Below are 20,946 nucleotides of genomic sequence, written 5' to 3' on the forward strand. Positions count from 1 at the left end.
GTCTTTCTAGGAATTTATCCATTTCATCTAAGTTATCTAATTTGTTACCGTTGTCTCATCTGTCAATATTGTTTTATTATGAAAATAGATGAAAGGAGGGAAGCTTAAGGACTGAAAAAGTTACATTGAAAATGAGAATAATTTGTAAAACTGGAGGGGAAGAGAAGAAGCAGTCAAAGACTTCAGTGAAAGTCAGGAGGCACTTGGAGTAAGCCCTGAAGGGGAGAAATTGGTATTTTGTATTTTTTAAACATTCTGTGAAATGCACACGCCAGCTGAGAGACCTGGGAACCTCTAGCACAGCGAGTTCCAGCGTGGGCTGCGGACCTCGCACTGTTGCTTTGCTTTCTTTGCATCATGTTAGGGCCATGAGAAATACGCATACCAATTAATTTCCAGGAATTATCAAAACACGGACAAATGAGCCGAAATATTTCAAGACTGATTGCAATACAAATTCTCTGGGGCCACCGTAACGTTCCTCTCCTTTGATTTGCTTCGTTTGCTGGTAACAGACATTCCAGGCAACAAAGACCATCACAGACTGAGCCAGCACATCATGACCAGCAGTGCCTGGCCGAAAGGGTCCCGAAGCCCTACGGTTTTCTGGTCTCTGATGCAGTGATAGACATCCAGGGCACCCACCCTCTGCGCCTTGGAAAGCCTGCAGCACCATCGCTAAGAGCAAGTGGTCTGGCAACTTGCCAAGCAATCCATCATCTTCCTTTTTACTTATTTCCTGTTTTGGATATAGTTAGAGCTCAAAATCAATAAAAAAGTTCTTGTGTTCCAATCCCCAATTAGACAGATGGGAAAACAAATACACAAATCCTTTAGTGTTGAATTAGGCAGAATCACGAGCAGAACTTCAAGCCATTCTAAGAACGGCACCAAGTTTATTTGCTCTAGAACCATACTGTGGCCAGGTGGGTCTCTGCTGAGGTTTAGTGCTCTAGAATGGACAGAGCGTTGCTAATATTGATACTATCATTGCAAGAGTTGCCTCACTTAATCCCCACAGCAACCTGCAAGATAACCTCCTTTTACAAAGGATGAAACTGAGACGTGGATGTGTTGAGTAACTTGCTCACAGTCACACAGCTAGAGATGCAAGGCCCGTGTGCTTTCTTACTTTCTTTTTTTTTTTTTTTTTTAGACGGAGTCTCACTCTTGTCGCCCAGGCTAGAGTGCAGTGGCACAATCTCGGCTCACTGCAACCTCACCTCCCGAGTTCAAGCGATTCTCCTGTCTCAGCCTCCCGAATAGCTGGGATTACAGGCATGCGCCACCACACCAGGCTAATTTTTGTATTTTTAGTAGAGACGGTGTTTCACCATGTTGGCCAGGCTGGTCTCGAACTCCTGACCTCAGGAGATCCACCCGCCTTGGCCTCCCAAAGTGCTGGGATTACAGGCATGAACCACCAGGTCTGGCCCCGGGTGCTTTCTATTACATGTCATATTTCCATCTGAAAAGCCCTCAAGTTGGAACCAGCTGACCCTCTTCAGACCTGGCCCTATGTCTAGGAGCTGAGGGATAATTTATTACAATCTGTCGCTCCTCAGCCCAGGACACACATTAAAATCACAGTACTGATCTCTGCATCCAGTTAAGTCAGAATCCCAGGGTGGGCAGCCAGGCCTTGGTAGTTCTATGGGCCTGGAGATGACTTTAATTGGCAGCCAGTATCGAGAACCATCGACACAGCCTTCAAATTCTCTTGTTCTCTCCAAAAGTTTCGGTTAAATGGAATGATTTTGAGCCATTATTTGCTTTGGCACAAATAAGTTTCTTTTATCTTGAAAATCCTTAGGTCAGTTTCATTCAAGTAACACATGGTCTGTTCAGAGAAATGGGTATATGGAGGATTTGAACAGAATGTGCTAGAATGTGACAGACTGTTGGGGGAGGGGCGGGGGAGCTTTGACAAAGAGCCCTTAGGTTTCAGGCAAAGCTTCCTGGAGGAGACAACATCTGAGAATTTGCCACCCAAAGGTGGAAGGGATGTTCCAAGCAAACAAAGCACAGGCATGTGTAGGGCGAAGCATCCTGGTGTTTGAAGAGGGGGTGCAAGTTGGGGGAAAGTTGACTTAGGCATGTGGAATGTGGGTGCCCATGGATACCTGGGGGTGGTGGGGAACAGCCCACTAGGTAGCTGGATGGAACACTCAGGGAAGGTTTGCTTCCCGTGTTGATGGAGAAATGGTCTGGTTGATAGAAAGTCACTTGGAAACAGTGGGGACGTGAATCCGTTTTGTCAGCTAGCCTAGAAGTATCGTCAAAAAACCTGTAAGACTTACTCATGTTTGTCATCTGAGATACTAATCCAATTTCATCTTACATGCTGGAAGATTATTTTTTGAAATCAGCATTCATTATATTTTCCTTTCTCTGTGCCCACCTCTGCCAGCTGTGTCCCCACCCATTCAAGGGAAGTTTCTTCTTGGTCTAATTGGACACCAGTAAGAACAACAGAATAAGATAATCCTGAAAGATAATGGAAGGAAAAGCTTTGCAAATAGCTTATGCAGTGGGGAGTGGCAGAGAACAGCTGTGGGGTCAGAGCACCTGGGCTGCCTCTGACCTTTGCTGGCCCTGACACTTTGGGGCTGGGTGAGCTTGGGCAAGTCACTTAATCCCAAGAGCCTTAAATTCCTAAACTGTAAAATGACGAAGGTTATACTGATGTTCACCTCCCTGGCCTGTGATGAGGATTGACTGAGATTCTATTTCCTCTTGCCATCACCAGTTTATGACCTAATAAACTGGAGGTGCTTTTTTTGTTTTGTTTTTTTGAGACAGAATCTTGCTGTGTCGCCCAGGCTGGAGTGCAGTGGTGCAATCTTGGCTCACTGTCACATCTGTCTCCTGGGCTCAAGCAATTCTCCTGCCTCAGTCTCCCAGGTAGCTGGACTGCAGGCATGCACCACCATGCCTGGCTAATTTTTGATAATCTTGGAAAAGCATAAACCAGGACCCCAAATCAGAACTCTGTGCATGGAGTAATGAAGGAGTTATTTGTCCCCAGACATGGCACACCAGATGGCAAATTAATAAAGACAAAGAGAATGATATTTATATAGAGCTTTGCAATTTACAGAGCGCTGAGACATACATTTTCTAACTTACCCCTTTATTTTATTTTATTATTTTTTTGAGACAGAGTCTCACTCTGTTGCCCAAGCTGTAGTGCAGTAGCACGATCTCTGCTCACTGCACTCTTGACCTCCCGGGTTCAAGCGATTCTCCTGCCTCAGCCCCCCACATGGCTGGGATTACAGGTGCGCGCCACCTTGCCTGGCTAATTTTTGTATTTTTAGTAGAGACGGTTTCACCATGTTGGTCAGGCTGGTCTTGACCTCCTGACCTCAAGTAATCCGCTCGCCCTGGCCTCCCAAAGCGCTGGGATTACAGGTATGTGCCCCCGCGCCCAGCCTAGAGGTGGTTTTTAAACGTTTAGTTGAATGTATGTGCAAATTCCCCTCACAGGGGCTCGCCCACAGGAGGCTCATAACAAATATTAATTTGTTCCAACTTCTTTTCCTCATTCCTTCCATCCTCCAACTTTGCCACATCTCCAAAGACCTCCACCCAGGATGTGGAACTAGGAGCTAGAGGGAAGGAGTTCTCTTTGATGTAGTGACATGTCATGGTTCTGTGAAGTTATGGCCATGGTGGGATGAAATTAATCTGTGAACCAAGAGACGGATGTCATGGTCATTCAAGCCATCAGGCACTGTAGGCAAGTGCCTATGCACTTTTCCAGGAACTATAAAAAATTTTAAGACCTGGAAAAAAATTACAAGCTCTAAAACATGAAAAGAAAACTGCAAAATCAAAATTGATAAATGTGTAATGTCTATAAGACACATGAATATGTTAACTTCATTAATTGTTAAATTTAGCACTCATGAAAATCTTATGACAGTTTAGAAATGATTTGTAGGTTGGGTTTTTCTTACTTCGTCAGAATCCCCAAGCACACATATGATTACATGGAAATCATTACCAATTACAAAGTAAGTTGCTCATAGATGGATAAATTTAAAAGTCTAATTTGCTTGGAGTCCCATGCCCTCCCCACACTGCCTTTGCTGTGAGAAACCCAGGTTGCTTCTGGAAGAAGTCCTTTTGGTCTCAAGGCTTCTACTCCCTGTGGGAGTACCCCAAGTGCCGTGAGAACATCTGCGGGAGAGGATGAGATGTGTTCTGTGTGGCCCCACAGGTCACAACTAGGACCAGAGAGTGTACCTGGGATTCAGACTCTACTCAATCCAAGAGGGAACAGCCCAGGACCCAGAGCTCCTAGTGGACAGGAGTCCCCACCCAGAGATGTCAGACTTGGGTCAGGGAGCATCTCCTAGCAATGCTGGACAGAGGACTTCAGCATTGGTGGCAAGGGCCGAACATCGACCTTCAGGGTCCTGCCCAGTGGAGGTCCCCTCCAGCAGACTCTTCTCTGTCATCAGGGCTTTGAGCCCATTGTGTCTAATCAACAGGCCAATATCACCAGCAGATAGTGTTCTACTGGACTGTACATTTACCGGCCATTCAGGCACCTGGCGAACAGGCCTTTCTGTTGCTTTGGTTCTTTATGGGCTTCTGTGGTGTGGGGACCGTGCTCACAGGACTGTGGAAAGCACACAAGCAGAGCTGGCGCTAAACAGAACATGAGGCCCGATGCTCTTTCCCGACTCTCCTCTTTGCAGTTCATCCACCTTCACACCCACACGGGGCTCAGCACTTCCCAGACTATACCACATGGACATACCACGTGCTGTTCCAAGCCTTCCATGTACGTAACTTCTGCTAACCCTCACAGCACCCCTCTGAGCATGCTACTAATATTATCTCCATCTCCATTTTATAGATTAACAAAACCGGAGGAGGGAGAGCTTAAGTACAATTTTCTAACAGAAACATCCTAATTTGACCCCAGAGCCCATGCTTTTAACCCTATGCTATGCACGTCAATAAAGAAACATCTACAGGGGCTGACTGTGTGTAAAGTGATTTTCAACCACACCCTTTCAGTCCCCACAACCCATTATCCTTACCCACGCTCCCCTGTGAAAATCTGCCCAAAGGATAGGCCCCTGAGGCTCTGTGCTTTTTCCTTCAATATCTCTCTCTCAGCTCTTCAGACTGGATAATTTCTTTGGATCTCTCTTCATGTTCACTGATTCTTCTTCCATATCCAATCTACTGCTGACCTCATCCAGATAATTTTTCATTTTGCTTATTGTACTTTTTAGTTATAAAATTTTGATTTGGTTCTATCGTATTTCCCCATTTCTTTGTATGTCTGTTAATATTTTATTGACTACAGGACATTTTAGATATGTGGTATAGAGACTCTGGATTTTGTTATCTTACACCAAAGAATGTTGCCCCTGTTACATCAAGCAGTTCAGTTACTGGCTAGTCACCTTGAATGTGTGCGGGTTTGTATTGTGTTTTGTTAGTACAGATCTGTGGAAAGTTCAAAGTGTTTTCCAGACTTCTTTAATTTGTTGGAACTCAACCTCCAAATTCTGTCTTCTCTGAAGATTGGTTTCAAGCTCTGTTAGGATGGGCCTAGGGTCTTACTTTAGGGCATGATTCTTACTCCTAAGGCACAGCCTTTCCGATGCCTTTGGGATCCCAGGGATGTTAACAATGTGTTGGAGGTGTTCATGACATTACTGTCCCTAATGCACTACTTTTCTCAACCTCGAGTATCTCTATTTCTCTTTCAACCGCATTGCAGCTGCTATCTTATAAGCCTTGGGGCAGGGGATTCTCACCCTGCACATGCCCAGCACAGCCCTTGGCTACAGCCCTTGGAACCCCCACTAGGACTTCTGGTCCTCCCTCTCTGAACGGCATCCTCTTCTCCAGTTTCTTGCCCTGGAGATCCAGCCACTTTAGCTTTCTCGTACTCTGACCTCTGTTTTCTCTATAGCTGAATGACTATGGTTTGCTCAGACTCCTGCTCTGTGCAATGGTTGGGGAACTTTCCCCAAGAAAAGAACTGGTTGGTTGTGGGGCTTACCTTGTGAGTTTCCCTTTCCTCGGGGATTACAATCTTGCATTGCCTGTTGTGCACTACCAGAAACCATTTGTCTCCTGTACTTTGGCCAGTTTCATATACTCCCTTATATACAGGCTGAATGCTGGTCTGGTGTCAGTTCTCCATCATTCCTGGGAGTAGAAGCTTTGTCTCTATAATTAGAGGACATGTTACAACCCATGTTGCCATATGTTCCAGGCATGGGTTGTTTGCTACTCACTCTACCAACAATAAACACTGAATTAGCCTTGGGGTGTGACTACTCTGACCTAAAGCCGTTTCCAGTGTTTACTTTGAAGGAGTTGCCTCTGGAGACAGATTTAGCATCAGACTCAGCATGTTCATTTGCAGAGGAGAGAAAGCCTGGTGGGAAAGAGGCCCTAGGTATCTTTGGTCAAATTTTTGCCTGCCATTTTATTTTAGGACCAGCAGCCGGATAAGAAAGGTATTTCTTGAATGATAGAAAAAGTGCTCCTAAGGAAATATGCCATACTTTAGAAATTAGAGATAAATGCTTTATAATTTTACGTCTAGATAAGCACCCTGATATTGCAGGTCAAAAAAATTAGATAAATATTGATAGAAAGCTGGCATCAAAGTACCTATTGAGGTCTTATTTATTATCTCAAAAATGGGAAAATTCAGTATTAGTGTACCCTCTCTCACCAGTGGGGGACGGGGGTGGTTAGTCAGTGCCTATGAGATTTTCTCTCTACTATAAATTCTCAAGGAAGAAAATGTTAGAGAAGCAACAATGCGACATCTAAAGCAATAAGATGATGGGTGTGACCACAGGTGTCTCTTGCCATCTGAACTCCTATGAAATTCCAAGGAGCCATACTGGAAGTATGTGCAGATAACCCAGAGCAAGCTGGGGACCACATTTTCATTATTCCTGCTTCCCTCATTATTGGCTTTTATTATTAGCTAACATTGAAGTTCTATCTAAAACAATGTATATGCATGACATACTCATGACATACAGTTACGATCCACTTTTTAGTGTGCACACCTCATTTGATTGTCAAATAATATAACTTTTGTATAGCATTGGTGTCATCATTTATGCTTATATCTGGCACTTGTTGCTGCAAAGGTCCTTTGGGATCACATGCTAAATGCAAAGATGGTAACATTGTACATAATTGCTACAATTTCGTTTTTACAAAATCATTTACTACATTTACTTAACCTAACATTTTAAATACCCCAATCCAGTATCAAAACAAGATTAAACCAGCAGTTGCATGATTTATTAAGCTAGTATTGCAGAAGAACTCTCCATGTAATCTGAAAAATCAAATGTAGTAGGAAAAAAAATAACTTAGGCAAACGTAAATGATAATGTTAAATAAAAGAATACAAAAAAAGCTCTCCTTCCAACCTGCACCTGCATTTTAGGTGGACTTTAGAATAGTGTGGTGTTTCTGTAACTGTAAATAAGCATTCATAAGACCCCAGAACAGAGCTTCACAGCCAAGCAGAAATAAATGATGCCTAACTCTAATGCTTTTGACAGAATTGGAGCAAAAGAAATAAATAATTTCACTCATACTTAATTTGTACACAGACCATCTAGAAAGCTCCTAGTTTTGCTTTTAGTAGCATCGGTACACTCGTTTTTTTCAGACAAGAAGTCAGCTAGGGTAAAATAAAATGTATTCCTACATGAGCAATTTTATTTGAGAATCTGCAGAAACAGGAATGATCTCTATGGCATTTTTAAATTGTAACATTAAGTGCTAATGTGTGTGACTTCCAGACATCTGAAGCCATAAACTTCTTTGCAAGTTAAATGCTGACACTTCATTTGGGCAGTAAATCAGCTGTCACAGTGACTTACTGCAATGACAGCAAAAGCTCCAGCACTCCAGACAGTGGGAATTTTATGCTGCCAGCAGAAAGGTCTTTTCATAGACACTCTTACAAGAAATCAAGATTCTATTCTATTAGTATCCAGCATTCGACCAATTTTTGACCTTAAAAATTGGTAATGTCATATGATTCAACCTAATACTTGATACATATGAACTTTTAAAAGGTTGTTTTGGAATAAAAACATGAGTATCTCAGTTTGCTGTTCAGAGTAGATGGACTGTCACTGTCAGATATCTAAGTAATCAGCTGTTTTTCCTTAGGATTATATAACTGGTTAGATCAATTCAAACATAACCAGCGGCTTCTTGATGTTAGCCGGGATGTGTGCACAGCCACCAAATTGTAAGAGAAAAAAGCGAGCAGTGATGTCTCCCTCTACTGGTGGAAGATAAAAGGGTCCTCAAATGAACAGCCCGGAAGGCTGGGTAGTGGAGGGAAAAAGGGTCAAAGTAAAAAGGAGAGAGGTAGAAAGGAAGAGACAAAGAAGAAAAAGAGAAGACGGAAAAAGGAGAAATGGGAGAGAAATCAATGGGGAAAAAGGATAGAGGGGAAGAGAGTTGGTGAGTCCAGAGAGCAAGAAAGTTAAGTAGAAAAGTCAACAAGAAATGGGCAAATAAGAATTAGAAGCAAAGGTTTAAAAAAAAAAAAAAAGAGAGAGAAGTGTAAGAATATTTGTCATGGTCATCTCCACAGTAACCCTGAAAATATTGGCCATTTTCCCCCATGACTTTCTCAAATGAGAATCACAGCCATGAAGGTTTATGAACCCATCGTCCTTGGAATTCTGGCAGAGTGGAAAATTAGGAAAAGCTCTTTTAAAAAAATCAGGTATCCCTGAGACATTTGTTATCTAAGTTTTTTCTAAGAAGCATATGTTCAAAACAGGCGACGTTTTGAAAGTGTTTAATGAGAATTGTAAATTCCAGTCAGTAGAGTCATTGCACTACCCTTGGTTGGAATCTGACAAAATTCTGCTCTGTCCACGCCAGCGCTCTCTTCTGAGCCAACAGGAGATTTAGCTGGGTGACACCCTGCAGAACGGAGCCTGGTCCCGGTGTGCCCCAACTGAGATTTGCCTTCTAAATGGAAATCAGTTTGAATGTGGCAAAGTGTTTTCAAAGCTGTGAACTACACGCAGGACTTAGATACTTAGGTGCCTGGTGCCAGTGCCCCTGCCCCCTGCTGTCACCCCAGCAGGAAAGCTGGGGAGGGCACAGAGTAGGTTCATTATTAATACAAAAGCAGTCCCTCTATCGGGGGAAACACCCATAGCTAGACTTAGAGAGACAGTCATCTTTTAAGATGTTTAAACAAATCTTTGTAGAAGAGGTGCTTATCATCAGATAAGTCAGGGTTCCAAAGAGTCATTTGGAAAACATTTCTGAGTGACTTCTATATAGATGTTTTAAATTAAATGGCTTACGGGCTGGGCATGGTGGCTCACACCTGTAATCCCAGCACTTTGGGAGGCCGAGGAAGGCAGATCACTTGAGGTCAGGAGTTTGAGACCAGCCTGGCCAACATGGTAAAACCCCATCTCCACGAAAAAAAAAAAATACAAAAATTAGCCAGGCATGGTGGTGCATGCCTGTAGTCCCAGCTACTCGGGAGGCTGAGGTAGGAGAATCGCTTGAACCCGGGAGGCAGAGGCTGCAGTGAGCCAAGATCATGCCACTGCACTCCAGCCTGGGTGACAGAGTGAGACTCCATCTCAAAAAAACAAAACAAAAAAATTAAACAGCTTAGGCTAAACTTTTTCTTCCACAAATATTATTTCACACCTTCTTCAAGTCCTTAAGCTTTACCCTTGACAAACTTAAGAGCATTTCCAACAAGGTCCTGGCCAGTGAGGCCCACACAGTGTTTGCTACAGTTCTTAACGAGTCGTAGGTAGAGCATGGCAAAGCACCAGTAGGTATGTGCTGGAGTGGGCCAGGGTTGGAGCGGTCTGAACCGTGCCATAGGAGACCCCCTTTAAGAAAAAACAAACAATATGCAGAGAACCAGGCCTTGGAAAGAGGCTGTGTAAGTAAAGGAGCCTGAAGCATCATTAGCTTCCCAGTAAAGCCGCCTCTAGGGCTGTTATCTTTGTTTTAAGTTAGCAAAGGGATGTTTGCAAATGGAAGTCTCCGAAGGTGCACACATCTCTGCATCAACCCCAACAGGGAACACAGGCTCTCAGGAGCTTAGCCGACCACTGCTGACAGCCATCTTATCCGAGAAGGTTCTCATGGGTGTGCGGGAGCTCTTTGCAGGCTTAGGTGGCAGAGAGGTGATCAGGGGAGAGGAAAAGGGCCAGCAGCTGCTGGAGTAGTGCACAGTAGAAGAATGCACAAGAGAGGGGGCGGAGGGGGGGAAGACAGAGCATGGAGGAGAGCCCACCTCTCCCCAGAGAGGGAAGTTGAAAGAAACAGAGGGTTGAGGCGAGCCCACCTCTTCCCAGAGGGAAGGTGAAAGAGACAGAGAGGGTTGGGAGGAGAGGAGCCCGCCTCTGCCCTCAGGCTCCTACTGTGTGACCTTGACCATCTCTTCCAGCTCCACCCTCGAACATATTTTTCTGTGAGTCTGTGAGAGTCAGTCAGAAGTACTTGGGCTGAACCCTAAAACAGAACTCGCCAATTAGCCTTCAGTGGAAAAGGCTTTCTTCAGGTCAACAGAGACAAACAAATCTAATTTGCAATTTCCTTATTCCTTAGAGCCAGGGGGTATTGTGTGGACAGAAAGCATTAGGATGAGTGAGGGCTCTAGAGGGGAAGCTTGAAAACAAGATGCCTTGGTCCAGCAAGGGCGCTGGCTTGCCAGCCGAGCTCTCTGAAGCGGCAGCTCCGCCCTGGGCTCCTTCCCAGGCCCGGCCTGCTGGAGGCTGTGTGGAGTTACAGGAAATGGGAGTGCCGCTGCGGCTCAGCTGCCTCTGTCAGTAAGAATACGAAACGGTGATGTTCATAAAACATTCTTTGCAAAGCACAGTCTGTCCAAACCCTGGTATAGTTTCCAGAAGACGATGTTTAATCAGTGAGGCTGCCCTGCCTCCGCCTCTGCCCTGTCAAGACTGAGCCTATGTCCTGAGCAGAGCTGACAGCATGGGAGAGCGCTCGCAGCTACACAGGCCACAGCTGTCTGCAGCCTGACGGCCTCCTGCTCAGTAGCCCCCACCAGAAGGGACCTGCACCCTGAGCTGAAATTCCCTGCAAGAGCAGAGACAGCTACTCTGTTGCCCACCTGACAGCTTGGAGAAGCACCACTGTGGCACAAATGATTTTGGTGATGAGGGGGAAAATGAATGCATTAAAGGATTGTTAACGCTGCAGTCAGCCCCGTCCAAGTACTTTTTATTTATTTATTTATTTATTTAGAGACAGGGTCTCGCTCTGTCGCCCAGACTGGACTACAGTGGCGCAGTCTCAGCTCACTGGAACCTCTGCCTTCTGGGCTCCAGTGATTCTCCTACCTCAGCCTCCTGAGAAGCTGGTACTATATTTGTGTGCCACCATGCCCAGCTAATTTTTGTATTTTTTGTAGAGATGAGGTTTTGCCATGTTGCCCAAGCTGGTCTTGAACTCCTGAGCTCAGGTGATCCTGCCTGCCTCAGCCTCCCGAAGTGCTGGGATTATAGGCGTGAGCCACCACGCCCGGCTTTCCAAGTACTTTCTAATGGCCTTTCCTTTCCTCCGAATAACCCCACTCCCCTCCCCTCCCCCGCACTTTGGCACCTTTCTTTCCCAAGCCTTCCCCAGCTTCTCAGTGTTTTGCAATTCCACTGCCTGGGCTAAAGCCACAGAAAAGCAAGGATCTTCCGTGAGACTTGCTTGTCCTCTTCATAGCTCCACTATGAGCTTTACTCTTGCCTAGGACCTAATCTCTGAGCATCTAAAGCCTGCAGATTCTTGAAGACTGCAGCCCCTCAACCTTCTCTTCTAGGCTGGAGGGTGGCTCGGGGGTGGCCTGCCTAGTACTTGTGATCTTAGAAAGAAACCCATGAGGCTGGGAAGGAAGTGTGCACTGCATGAAATAAGCGCCTTAGGATCAGCAGCTTTGGATGAACTTCCTCCCTCCCCTCAAGGCGGCGTTGTGCATGTTGGCTCTGCACCGCTCTGTGGCTTCAGAGGTATGAGCAATGGCAGTTCTGTGCGAGCCTCTTATCAAGAAGAGGTCGGAGCACCTAAATCACAAAGCCATTGGTGAGTGGTTCTTCAGTAACTCTAGCCTTCTGATAAAGAGGAGGAGATAAAAAGCCAAATTACATTTATTAAGCATCTGCTGTGTCCAATGTGGAATAGTGGAAAGAGGTCTACCCCAGCTCCAAATCCTGGATCCATCCCTTACTTTCATCTGTAAGGTCTTGATCGAGCTGTCCAACCCATCTGTGCCCCAGGGTCTTCATTTGTGAAGAGGGGAAGCAGGCTCGTTCTAAGAACTCCTGCAGAAATGGAGTGGAGCAGCCACTTTATAGCTTGAGCACAGAATCCCGATTTGCTCACCTAATATCCATGCCTGTTCCTCCTCCTTCCCATCAAAACACTGCTCCTGAATCTCACTGAGAAGGTACTGCACGGGCTCAAGTTGAAGATTTCCAAGTCCTGTGAAGTCTCTTCTAGCTGTTCTGAAACTTGCCCCGTAGTTCGAGGAGAGGGTTTGCAGAGCTAGCAGGGGTGCCCATCGCATAGGCTGGAAATGTGCTTACACCATCTTCTTTGCCCATTGAGCGAAGGGAAACAGAGGACACGAGCAGATGTCATGTGACTTAAGAACGTGTGGAAGAATAGGAAATGTCTTCTCAAATGTGGGCATGCTCAGACCGCAGAGCCTTCGGGAATGGCTCTTGAAGCTGTTGGAAATTTAGCAGTAGGGAATTCTAGGCTTTTACCAAACACTCTTTTCTTTTTTTGGTGGTAAAATAGACATAGCATAATATTTGCCACTTTAACCATTTGTAAGTATAAGTTCAGTGGTATTAAGTCCACTGATGATGTTCTGCAACCACCACTACCACCCATCTCCAGGGCTTCTTCATCTTCCCCTGCTGGAACTCTGCATGCCTTAAACACCAGCTCCCTCTTCCTCCCGCCGCCCGCCCCGGCAGCCACCATTCTTCCTCCTCTCTAAGAACATGACCCTCCAGGGACCTCGTATGAGTGGAATCACACGGTTATTCGTCTTTTTGTGACTGGCTTGTTTCACTTAGCATGCTGTCCTCAAGGTCCACCCATCTCGTGGATGTGTCTACACTTCCTTTTTAAGGCTGAATCAGTAACACTGTATGTCTGCACCACACCTTGTCCCTGCTGTCGTCCATCAGTGGACACTTGAGCTGCTTTGGACTTTTGACTTACTATCAGTAACATTGCTATGAACATGGGTGTACAACCCCTGTATTTTTAAAACAATGTGGTTTAAAAAATGGTTTTCAGCATACAAGAAACAGCCACCCACTGCTGTAGATGGCCTGTGACTCTGTCCAAGAGATTTTTTTAATTATGTCCTTTAAATTGGGAACCAAGGCCACTGGCTTCATGACCAGTGGCTGCATGTTATGACCGGGCACCTGTGGTGACTTCATTTGAGCAGAGGTGATTGCAGCGCCAGGCGCTGGGTGTCTCTCCCAATGCACCTGGGCCACTGTAAGCGCTCCCTGCCTGGCTGACTGAGGTGTCACTAACGGTTTCTCTCTTCTCACACCCCGCCCTCCCCGCCCATGCCCTGTCCCCGTCCCTCCCCACCTCTGCCCCCTCCTCTCCACCTTCTCTTTGCTGGCGCCTCCCGCTCTCCAGTGCGACCAAGACCAGTGCATTCAGAGCACCAAATTCGTTTTGCAGGCCGCGGCCACGCCCCTGCTGCAGAGCGAGCCCAGCCTCACCAGCGACGAGCTGCACCTGCCCGGGAAGCCCGGCCTGGGCACGCCCTGCGCCAGCCTCACACTGGGCCCGCCCACACCGCCCGCCTCCATGCCCAACCTCGCCGAGGCCACGCTCGCGGACGTGATGCCCCGGAAAGATGAGCACATGGGCCACCAGTTCCTGACGCCTGATGAGGCGCCTTCGCCCCCCAGGCTGCTGGCGGCGGGCAGCCCCCTGGCGCACAGCCGCACCATGCACGTGCTGGGCCTGGCCAGCCAGGACTCCCTGCACGAGGACTCTGTGCGCGGCCTGGTGAAGCTCAGCTCCGTGTGACTCGCGTGGCCCCGGGCCGGCGGGCACCAGAGGCTCCTCCACGGGCAGCAGGAGTGAGCGGAGGGGTGTGCCCCACAGCGACTTTCCCAGCCAATGCCATGGTGGAGATGACAGCCCCAGGTCTGGGGTACAGAGACCACTTAGGATGGCACAGGGCAGCCGGCCCCGGATGCTGAGAGCTTGGTTTCATTTGAATTTTCTTCCCCAACCTGAGTGCTTTGACAACAATGGAAATAGAGAAGTGGCTGCTTTCTTTTGGTGACCCTCCAGGGGTGGAATCGGAATGTATCTGCCCGCCCTTGTGACAGACACACGGAAGGCTTCTGATGCTTGTGGCCAGACTGCAATTGCACTTACGTGTTATGCTACTAATATTTGAAACAGACCTGCCATTCCATTTGTTAATTAAAAAAAAAAAATCCTAAAGGGAAAAAACCGACCAGGTGTGGATCTGCATGCCACGCTGCCATCTGTGTTACAGTGGTGTTGCTATTTCCAAGGAAGTGCTGCTTTCTTTTTCTTTAATTTTTTAATTTTGTGAATTTTTAAGTGCTGTTTTGTTGGAAGACAGTGCAACGAACCGAGACTAATGGACAGTGTCATCACTCAGCTTACTGGGCTGAGGCGTCTGTGGAGAGGTGGCACTGGGGCTGCAGAGGGCGGCTGGGGTTCCGTCGTGTCAGGTGTCACTTCACCTTCTGTTTGGCCACTCGATGAGGTCTCGTGTTGAGGTATTGTGTGGCGCCCCCCCACAGTCTTCACCTCCGTGTGTGATGAAACTTCCCGTGGACAGCCAATAAAATGACGTCCTCTGTTATTTTGGATCTGTGTACGGTTATCCTTAATAGCATAAATGAAAACAAAACCATCGGGATGGGGAGAGTTTTTCTTGAAATATCCGTAGTGAGGAATGGTCCCCAAATAACCAAAAGTCAAATCTTTGAACTGGGAGATATTTATAGAATGATTTCTTAGATGAGAGGCGAGCTTTCCATCATTTTTTTTTCTTTATCTCTTTTTGACACCATCTTAGTGGAATTTGCTATACGTTTGCGGTTTGTCGCACAACAGTTGATCGGAAGTAGGGAGAGGGGAGGGGACACTCAGGGAGAAGGGGTTCTGTCGGGCGTCTTCCGGGCTTCCTTCCGTGTTAATGTGTCACTCAATCCCAGAAGTGCAACTTGAGGTCCTAGTAAAGGTATCAGAAAATGAGGAGGAGAAATCGGCTTACAGTTTAGGCGGAGATTATGTAGGTCATCATCCTTCCCTAGACACTAATCAGAATGAAATTAAGAAAATGACCACTTTGTTCACTTTCACTGGTCACCTAGAAGGGAACGAACTGGCTCTGGACTTAGGGAGCGTGTCACTATGGAGGCAGCCGCAGGGGACACAGCAACTCCTCTCCTGACTTCTTTCCAGACCATAAATCTAACAGCTAAAGCTACTCAAGTTCAAAGCCATGGCCTTGCTCCTTATAACCATATGAAAGACAAGGCACACTGACCACTGATACAAGTAACCCCAAATGATTTGCATTTATGGAAAAAGACTTTCTCCTGAGAAAGAGTTGCCATTTTACATGAAAGAAAAGAAGATAGGAAACAGAAAAGCACACAAGTTTTATTTGGAATGAAGGCAATTCACAGGTCACAAAATAATTCATGCTGAAAAGGCCTGCAGAGTTCTTGCACTGTGACATCTTCGAGCCATCTTTATTGTCACGCTGCGTGCACGTATAGAAAATGGAATAGGTCCATTCTATGTAGCCATTTTTGATTTTCTGAACCACCTAACTACTGGTACCCACCTGCAATTTGTAATTCATGAGGCAGTGCCCTCCTTACACAACCGCACACGCTCACAGGCACCAACTCACAGGAATTCTCCTCATCCACGCTACCTGTGAGCCCAAAGTGACAGCCCCACAAAGGAGCTTCCACAACTTCCCAAACCATCTCTGCTCCTTGCCTCCTTCCACCTGCTCCTCAGAGGCCCCAGGAAGGAGTTGGCCCTGATGAGAACGGTGCTCCATGGGTGACCGCGAATCCGGCTCAGCCCTCACTCCGGTCCCACGTGTGGCCCAGTCCATTCCCAGCTCGTTCCCCTGGAAAGCAAGATCATGGTCTTCAAAGGCCTCCCGCTTCTAACATTTCCTAACTCAGTGGTTGCTGCTTTCCTGTGACCAGCCCTTCTTCCCACCTCACTATGAAAATTTCCCAGAAGCCGGGATCACGACTCATTTGTCTTCACATAATGGATATTTACTTAATATTTATTATCAATTTCCCCACCTCCAACCCTGTCCCTGGTACACACTTGGCATCATTTATCCAATAGGGGATTGGGAATTTTGGTGAAATGAATCAAGGCTATTCAGTGTCAAGAGGGAGATTAACTTGAATGGGTCAATTTGCTAGATAATTAATGTCTTAAAAACCAAAACCAGAGAGAAGCCGACAGCCCTGTCCTCTGTGGCTCGAAAAAGAAACCCAGCGTCAGAGGAATGAGCAATGATGTCCCCCGGGGCGCCCACTTCTGTTAGGCAGGAGGGATGGTCAGAGGGGCGGCTCACCTGGCGAGGTGATGGCTCTGCATTTCCCATGAACATATATGTGACATGTACATAAATATATATACTTATGTTTATAAATGTTGAATGGTTCCTTCTAGCTGTGGCTGAGTAGACGTTGGTGTTTCTAACTTCTCTCAGTGTGTTAGCGATTGATTACATGCTAGCTATAAAAAGTAAAATAAATATTTTACCATGCTATTAAAGCTTGGAGCATTATCAAACACACACAAACACACACTCATTCTGCTGTTTAAAAATTCATCTGCGTTCATTCTCCCAGGAGTGCTCCAGGGAACCACAGGCTTCCGGGCACTTGAAGGCTGAACTGAGCGTGAGTGCCCTGGTCCCCAGGAAGCAGGGGGATGCTGCAGGAAGGCATCACACAGCCTGCATCCGGGAGGGCCCCAGGAAGCAGGGGGATGCTGCAGGAAGGCAGCACACAGCCTGCATCCGGGAGGGCCCCAGGAAGCAGGGGGATGCTGCAGGAAGGCGGCAGACAGCCTGCATCCAGGAGGGCACAGTGACCTGTCACTCTGTTCTGCAGAAATTGGCCCAGCAATTGCGTTATGCCCAATCAAAAGAGGCTCATTCCAGCTTTCAAATGTGATGATTTCAGCCTGTGAGGACAATGCCATGTCCCCACCCTAAGCCAGCAAAATGCGAAATCTCTGTTCTGGCCCAGAATGGCACAAGGGAGGAGTCTTTTCAGAGTTCCACACCACCCCCCAGCTTACTGCGGCCTTCACCTGCTCTGTCTAGGATTGCCAGCTGTGGTTCCAAGTGAGGAGCAAACCCATTTTATGAGCCCTGTTCCTGTGGAGACCTGATGGGCCAGGCCCTCTGTGGCTTTGAAAACTCCCAAGCTCTTCACTGCCTGGGCCTTCTTGTCTGACTCAACAGCAAGAAAAATGAACTTGCCAAAATTGGCAGTAGGTGTCCTTGACACAGGGGCTTGTGATGGCATCACCCAGAAAATGCTGGAACCAGAACTGGTCAGAGGCTTTGAAGGGCACAGCCTGGCAGGCTACTCCCCGAGGGTCTCAGGTCTCTGCCCACCCCACTACCCTGCAGCAAACGCTTCTCTGTAACCTGACTTCTCGCTTCAGACCTCAGCCTACAACCATCCTCTTCGTGCCAGGAACCAACTGCTTCTCAGCCTCGGCTTAGGGTCTTGAGTTCACTGGAAGGGATCAGGGATTTGCATTAATATTATAAGGAATCTTCCTAGAAGGAGTTGCCCTTCATTCATCCACAAGAATACATTGAGTTCATTTAGTTCTTGACCAGGTAAGAAAAGAATAGAGGAGAACAAATATTAAATACTCTTTTCTAATTAATGCCTTACTACTGTTTTGAAGCTGAGCCGAAATCAAACCGATGTTTACATTTTCTATCAAGTACACATGAGCTGTGGGAGTCTAGCATATTCTTGTCCAAAAGAGAGACTTTCAAGTGAATTCGTATTCCTCCCGGTCCCCTCCACCTATTCTGGAGATCTGCGTGTGGTGTTGTATGCTGTTTTCCAAGGTACCTCATTAAAAAAAAAAAACTGCCTCTCATTTGTTCCCTTAAAACGTCTCTCTCTCTCTCTCTCTCTCTCTCTCTCTCTCTCTCTCTCTCTCATAAAACTATCATTGTAATATTAAACGATCTGAAGCATCTTTTTTTTTTTTTCAAATAAATGTCAAAGATGGTAATAGTTTGTAAATCAGTAAATCCTCTGTCCATCTGCCCATTGTCCATGGTCCTGATAATAGAGCCAAGATGGATTTTCACATGTAAGTGGTTAGTCCATTAATCCAGCCATTAAAAGTTGGGAGATTGAAGATTAGACGGTTTCTGGAGCAACCGAATTTGCAGCTGCCACAAAACTAGATAAATAGCCACAACTGGAGTTATTTTTCGATCTCATAAACCCCAGGAATTACACACAGAATGGATTGAAAAGCAGACAAGCATCTTGTGCTATTGCAGAGACTTTTCTACCCAGGAAGTATTGAATTTTTAAAAGAAACTTGATATTGGTGATGAAGATATGAATGAACAACTCTCTTACTTGCCCTCGATGTTTCAAGATGCCTGGTGAAACTGAGAGGCCACATGGCATGTCCAAGGAGACATGTTTTCTGGGTTCTATATGAATAGAGATGGTTTTAGCCTGCAATTAAAAAAAAAAAAAAAAAAAAAAAAAAAACGATTGAAGCCTTGCTAACTTTTTCCCAGAGCAGTCTGGGTTGATATTTCACAGTCAAACATTTTGGCATGAAAAGAAAAAAAAAAAAGCATTTTAAACTCTTAGTGAATTCAGAGCTCTAAATCCAAACAATGGTGAACACATGTACATAACATTTCATGTTTTCAGAGATATGTATGCTTATTTAAGTGCCTTTCATGTTTTAATCAATGTTTGCAGAATTTATCTTAAACCTGAGATGAATTTAAAAAACCATTTTTCTCCTTCAATAAAAACTGCTAATGGCATAAAATGTAAATTTCAGTCTTTATAAGGTAGATATCAGCCGGGCGCGGTGGCTCACGCTTGTAATCCCAGCACTTTGGGAGGCCGAGGCGGGCGGATCACGAGGTCAGGAGATCGAGACCACGGTGAAACCCCGTCTCTACTAAAAAATACAAAAAATTAGCCGGGCATGGTGGCGGGCGCCTGTAGTCCCAGCTACTCGGAGAGGCTGAGGCAGGAGAATGGCGTGAACCCGGGAGGCGAAGCTTGCAGTGAGCCGAGATTGTGCCACTGCACTCCAGCCTGGGCGACAGAGCGAGACTCCGTCTCAAAAAAAAACAAAAAAGGTAGATATCATCTTGGTCAACAAGATGTAGGGAAGGGGGAATCGACTTGCACTCAGTGAATATGCACGGTGTGGACACCCGTCTGTATAAGAATGAGGGTTTTCTGATCATAGATATCCAGATTGCTTTCCTCAGCTGTGGTTCTCAACTGTTTCAGTTCTACTTTAGAGCAATGCAGAAATTTGAAGTCCCTAATCCAGCATGTTCTATATGCCACCTTTTAACACACGCATGAGTGCACACACACACAAACATCAGCCTCACCAGATAGGAATTGTGTTTGGCTACTCATAACAAAATCCCCAAATAACAGCAGCTTAGGAAAAGAAATGTCTTTTCTGTGTGCAAAACAAGTGCAGAGGTAAGGCAATCCCAGGACATTGTGGTGGCTCTGCAGTGTCATCAATGTCCTGGCTTCCTTCTCTCTGTTCTGCCATTCTTAGCACTGGCTCTCAACCTCAAGTCACTTCATGGTCACAGTACAGCTGCTACAGCACCAGCCATCAAAACCATATCCTTAGGTTTTCAATTAAGTACGTATGAGCTGTACATATGAGTCTAGCATATTCTTGTCCAAAAGAGACTTTCAAATGAATTTCTGTTCCTCCTGGTTCCCTCTACCTATTCCGTAGGTCTGTGTGGCATTGTATGCTGAAAGAAGGAGAAACAGGGAGGAGGAAAATGAGTAGAGACACTTATGACTGCTCCCTTTAAAGAGCATTCCCAGAAATCCCAATCTATGATTTTTCCATGATTGAAATTAAGTCACATAACCACTGCTGGCTAAAAAGGAGGGTGGGAAGCATGATGTTTTAGCTGGGCACATTCCTGCTCCAAATAATATTGGAGTTCTGTTGGTCAGGAAGAAGGAGAAAATGAGCATTCACTAGATAATCACAATAGAAAATTCCATCTCCTCCATTAGTGCAAGAGTGACACCCTCCAGCTAGAGCTCTGTCATCCTTCTCCTCTCCACTAAAAAGTTCTGCCTCATCCATCTACTGTTCTCTCCCTTTAGAGAGCATTCCTACCCGCTAAAGTAGGCTTGACCCCATCTCCTGCATGACCCAGGATCCAGCCCCTTCTCTCCTCCATGACCCAGGACCGAGCCCCTTCTCTCCTCCATGACCCCAGGATCCAGCCCTTCTCTACTCCATGACCCCAGGATCCAGCCCCTTCTCTCCTCCATGACCCAGGACCCAGCACTTAGGCCATTCTCTCCTCCAGGACCCAGGTCCCAGGACCCAGCCCCTTCTCTCCTCCATGACCCAGGACCCAGTTCTTTTATGATCTCTTGCATCTTCAATTTCTTCCCACCGTTTGTTTCTGTAGGCGACCATACCATACTGCTACTTTGAAAACAACAAAAAAACTCATCTTCCTTGTCTCTCTGTTCATTGTTAAGCGCTCATTCCTCTCATTGGCTTGTCTCTCTGTTCATCTTCAAGCACTCATTCCTCTCATTGGCT

At 46.2% G+C, this 20,946-nt stretch overlaps 1 protein-coding gene across 2 annotated transcripts in view; it reads left to right on the forward strand.

The window, feature by feature from the left end:
* The window catches only part of ZDHHC14 (zinc finger DHHC-type containing 14), a 305,773-nt gene extending 287,552 nt beyond the window's left edge, over positions 1-18,221 (forward strand). Inside the window, exons 9-10 of one of the 2 annotated variants that reach the window (XM_003271744.3) lie at positions 13,744-17,015; positions 17,073-18,221. In XM_003271744.3, the coding sequence (XP_003271792.1) occupies positions 13,744-14,097 (354 nt within the window). In that variant the 3' untranslated portion in view covers positions 14,098-17,015; positions 17,073-18,221. Of the gene's footprint in view, positions 1-13,698; positions 17,016-17,072 lie in introns of both variants that reach the window. The other variant, XM_030809891.1, reaches the window with a different exon arrangement.
* The last annotated feature ends 2,725 nt before the right edge of the window (positions 18,222-20,946 follow it).

The sequence above is a fragment of the Nomascus leucogenys genome, chromosome 3 (assembly GCF_006542625.1).
Source record: "Nomascus leucogenys isolate Asia chromosome 3, Asia_NLE_v1, whole genome shotgun sequence".
Classification (NCBI taxonomy): domain Eukaryota; kingdom Metazoa; phylum Chordata; class Mammalia; order Primates; family Hylobatidae; genus Nomascus; species Nomascus leucogenys.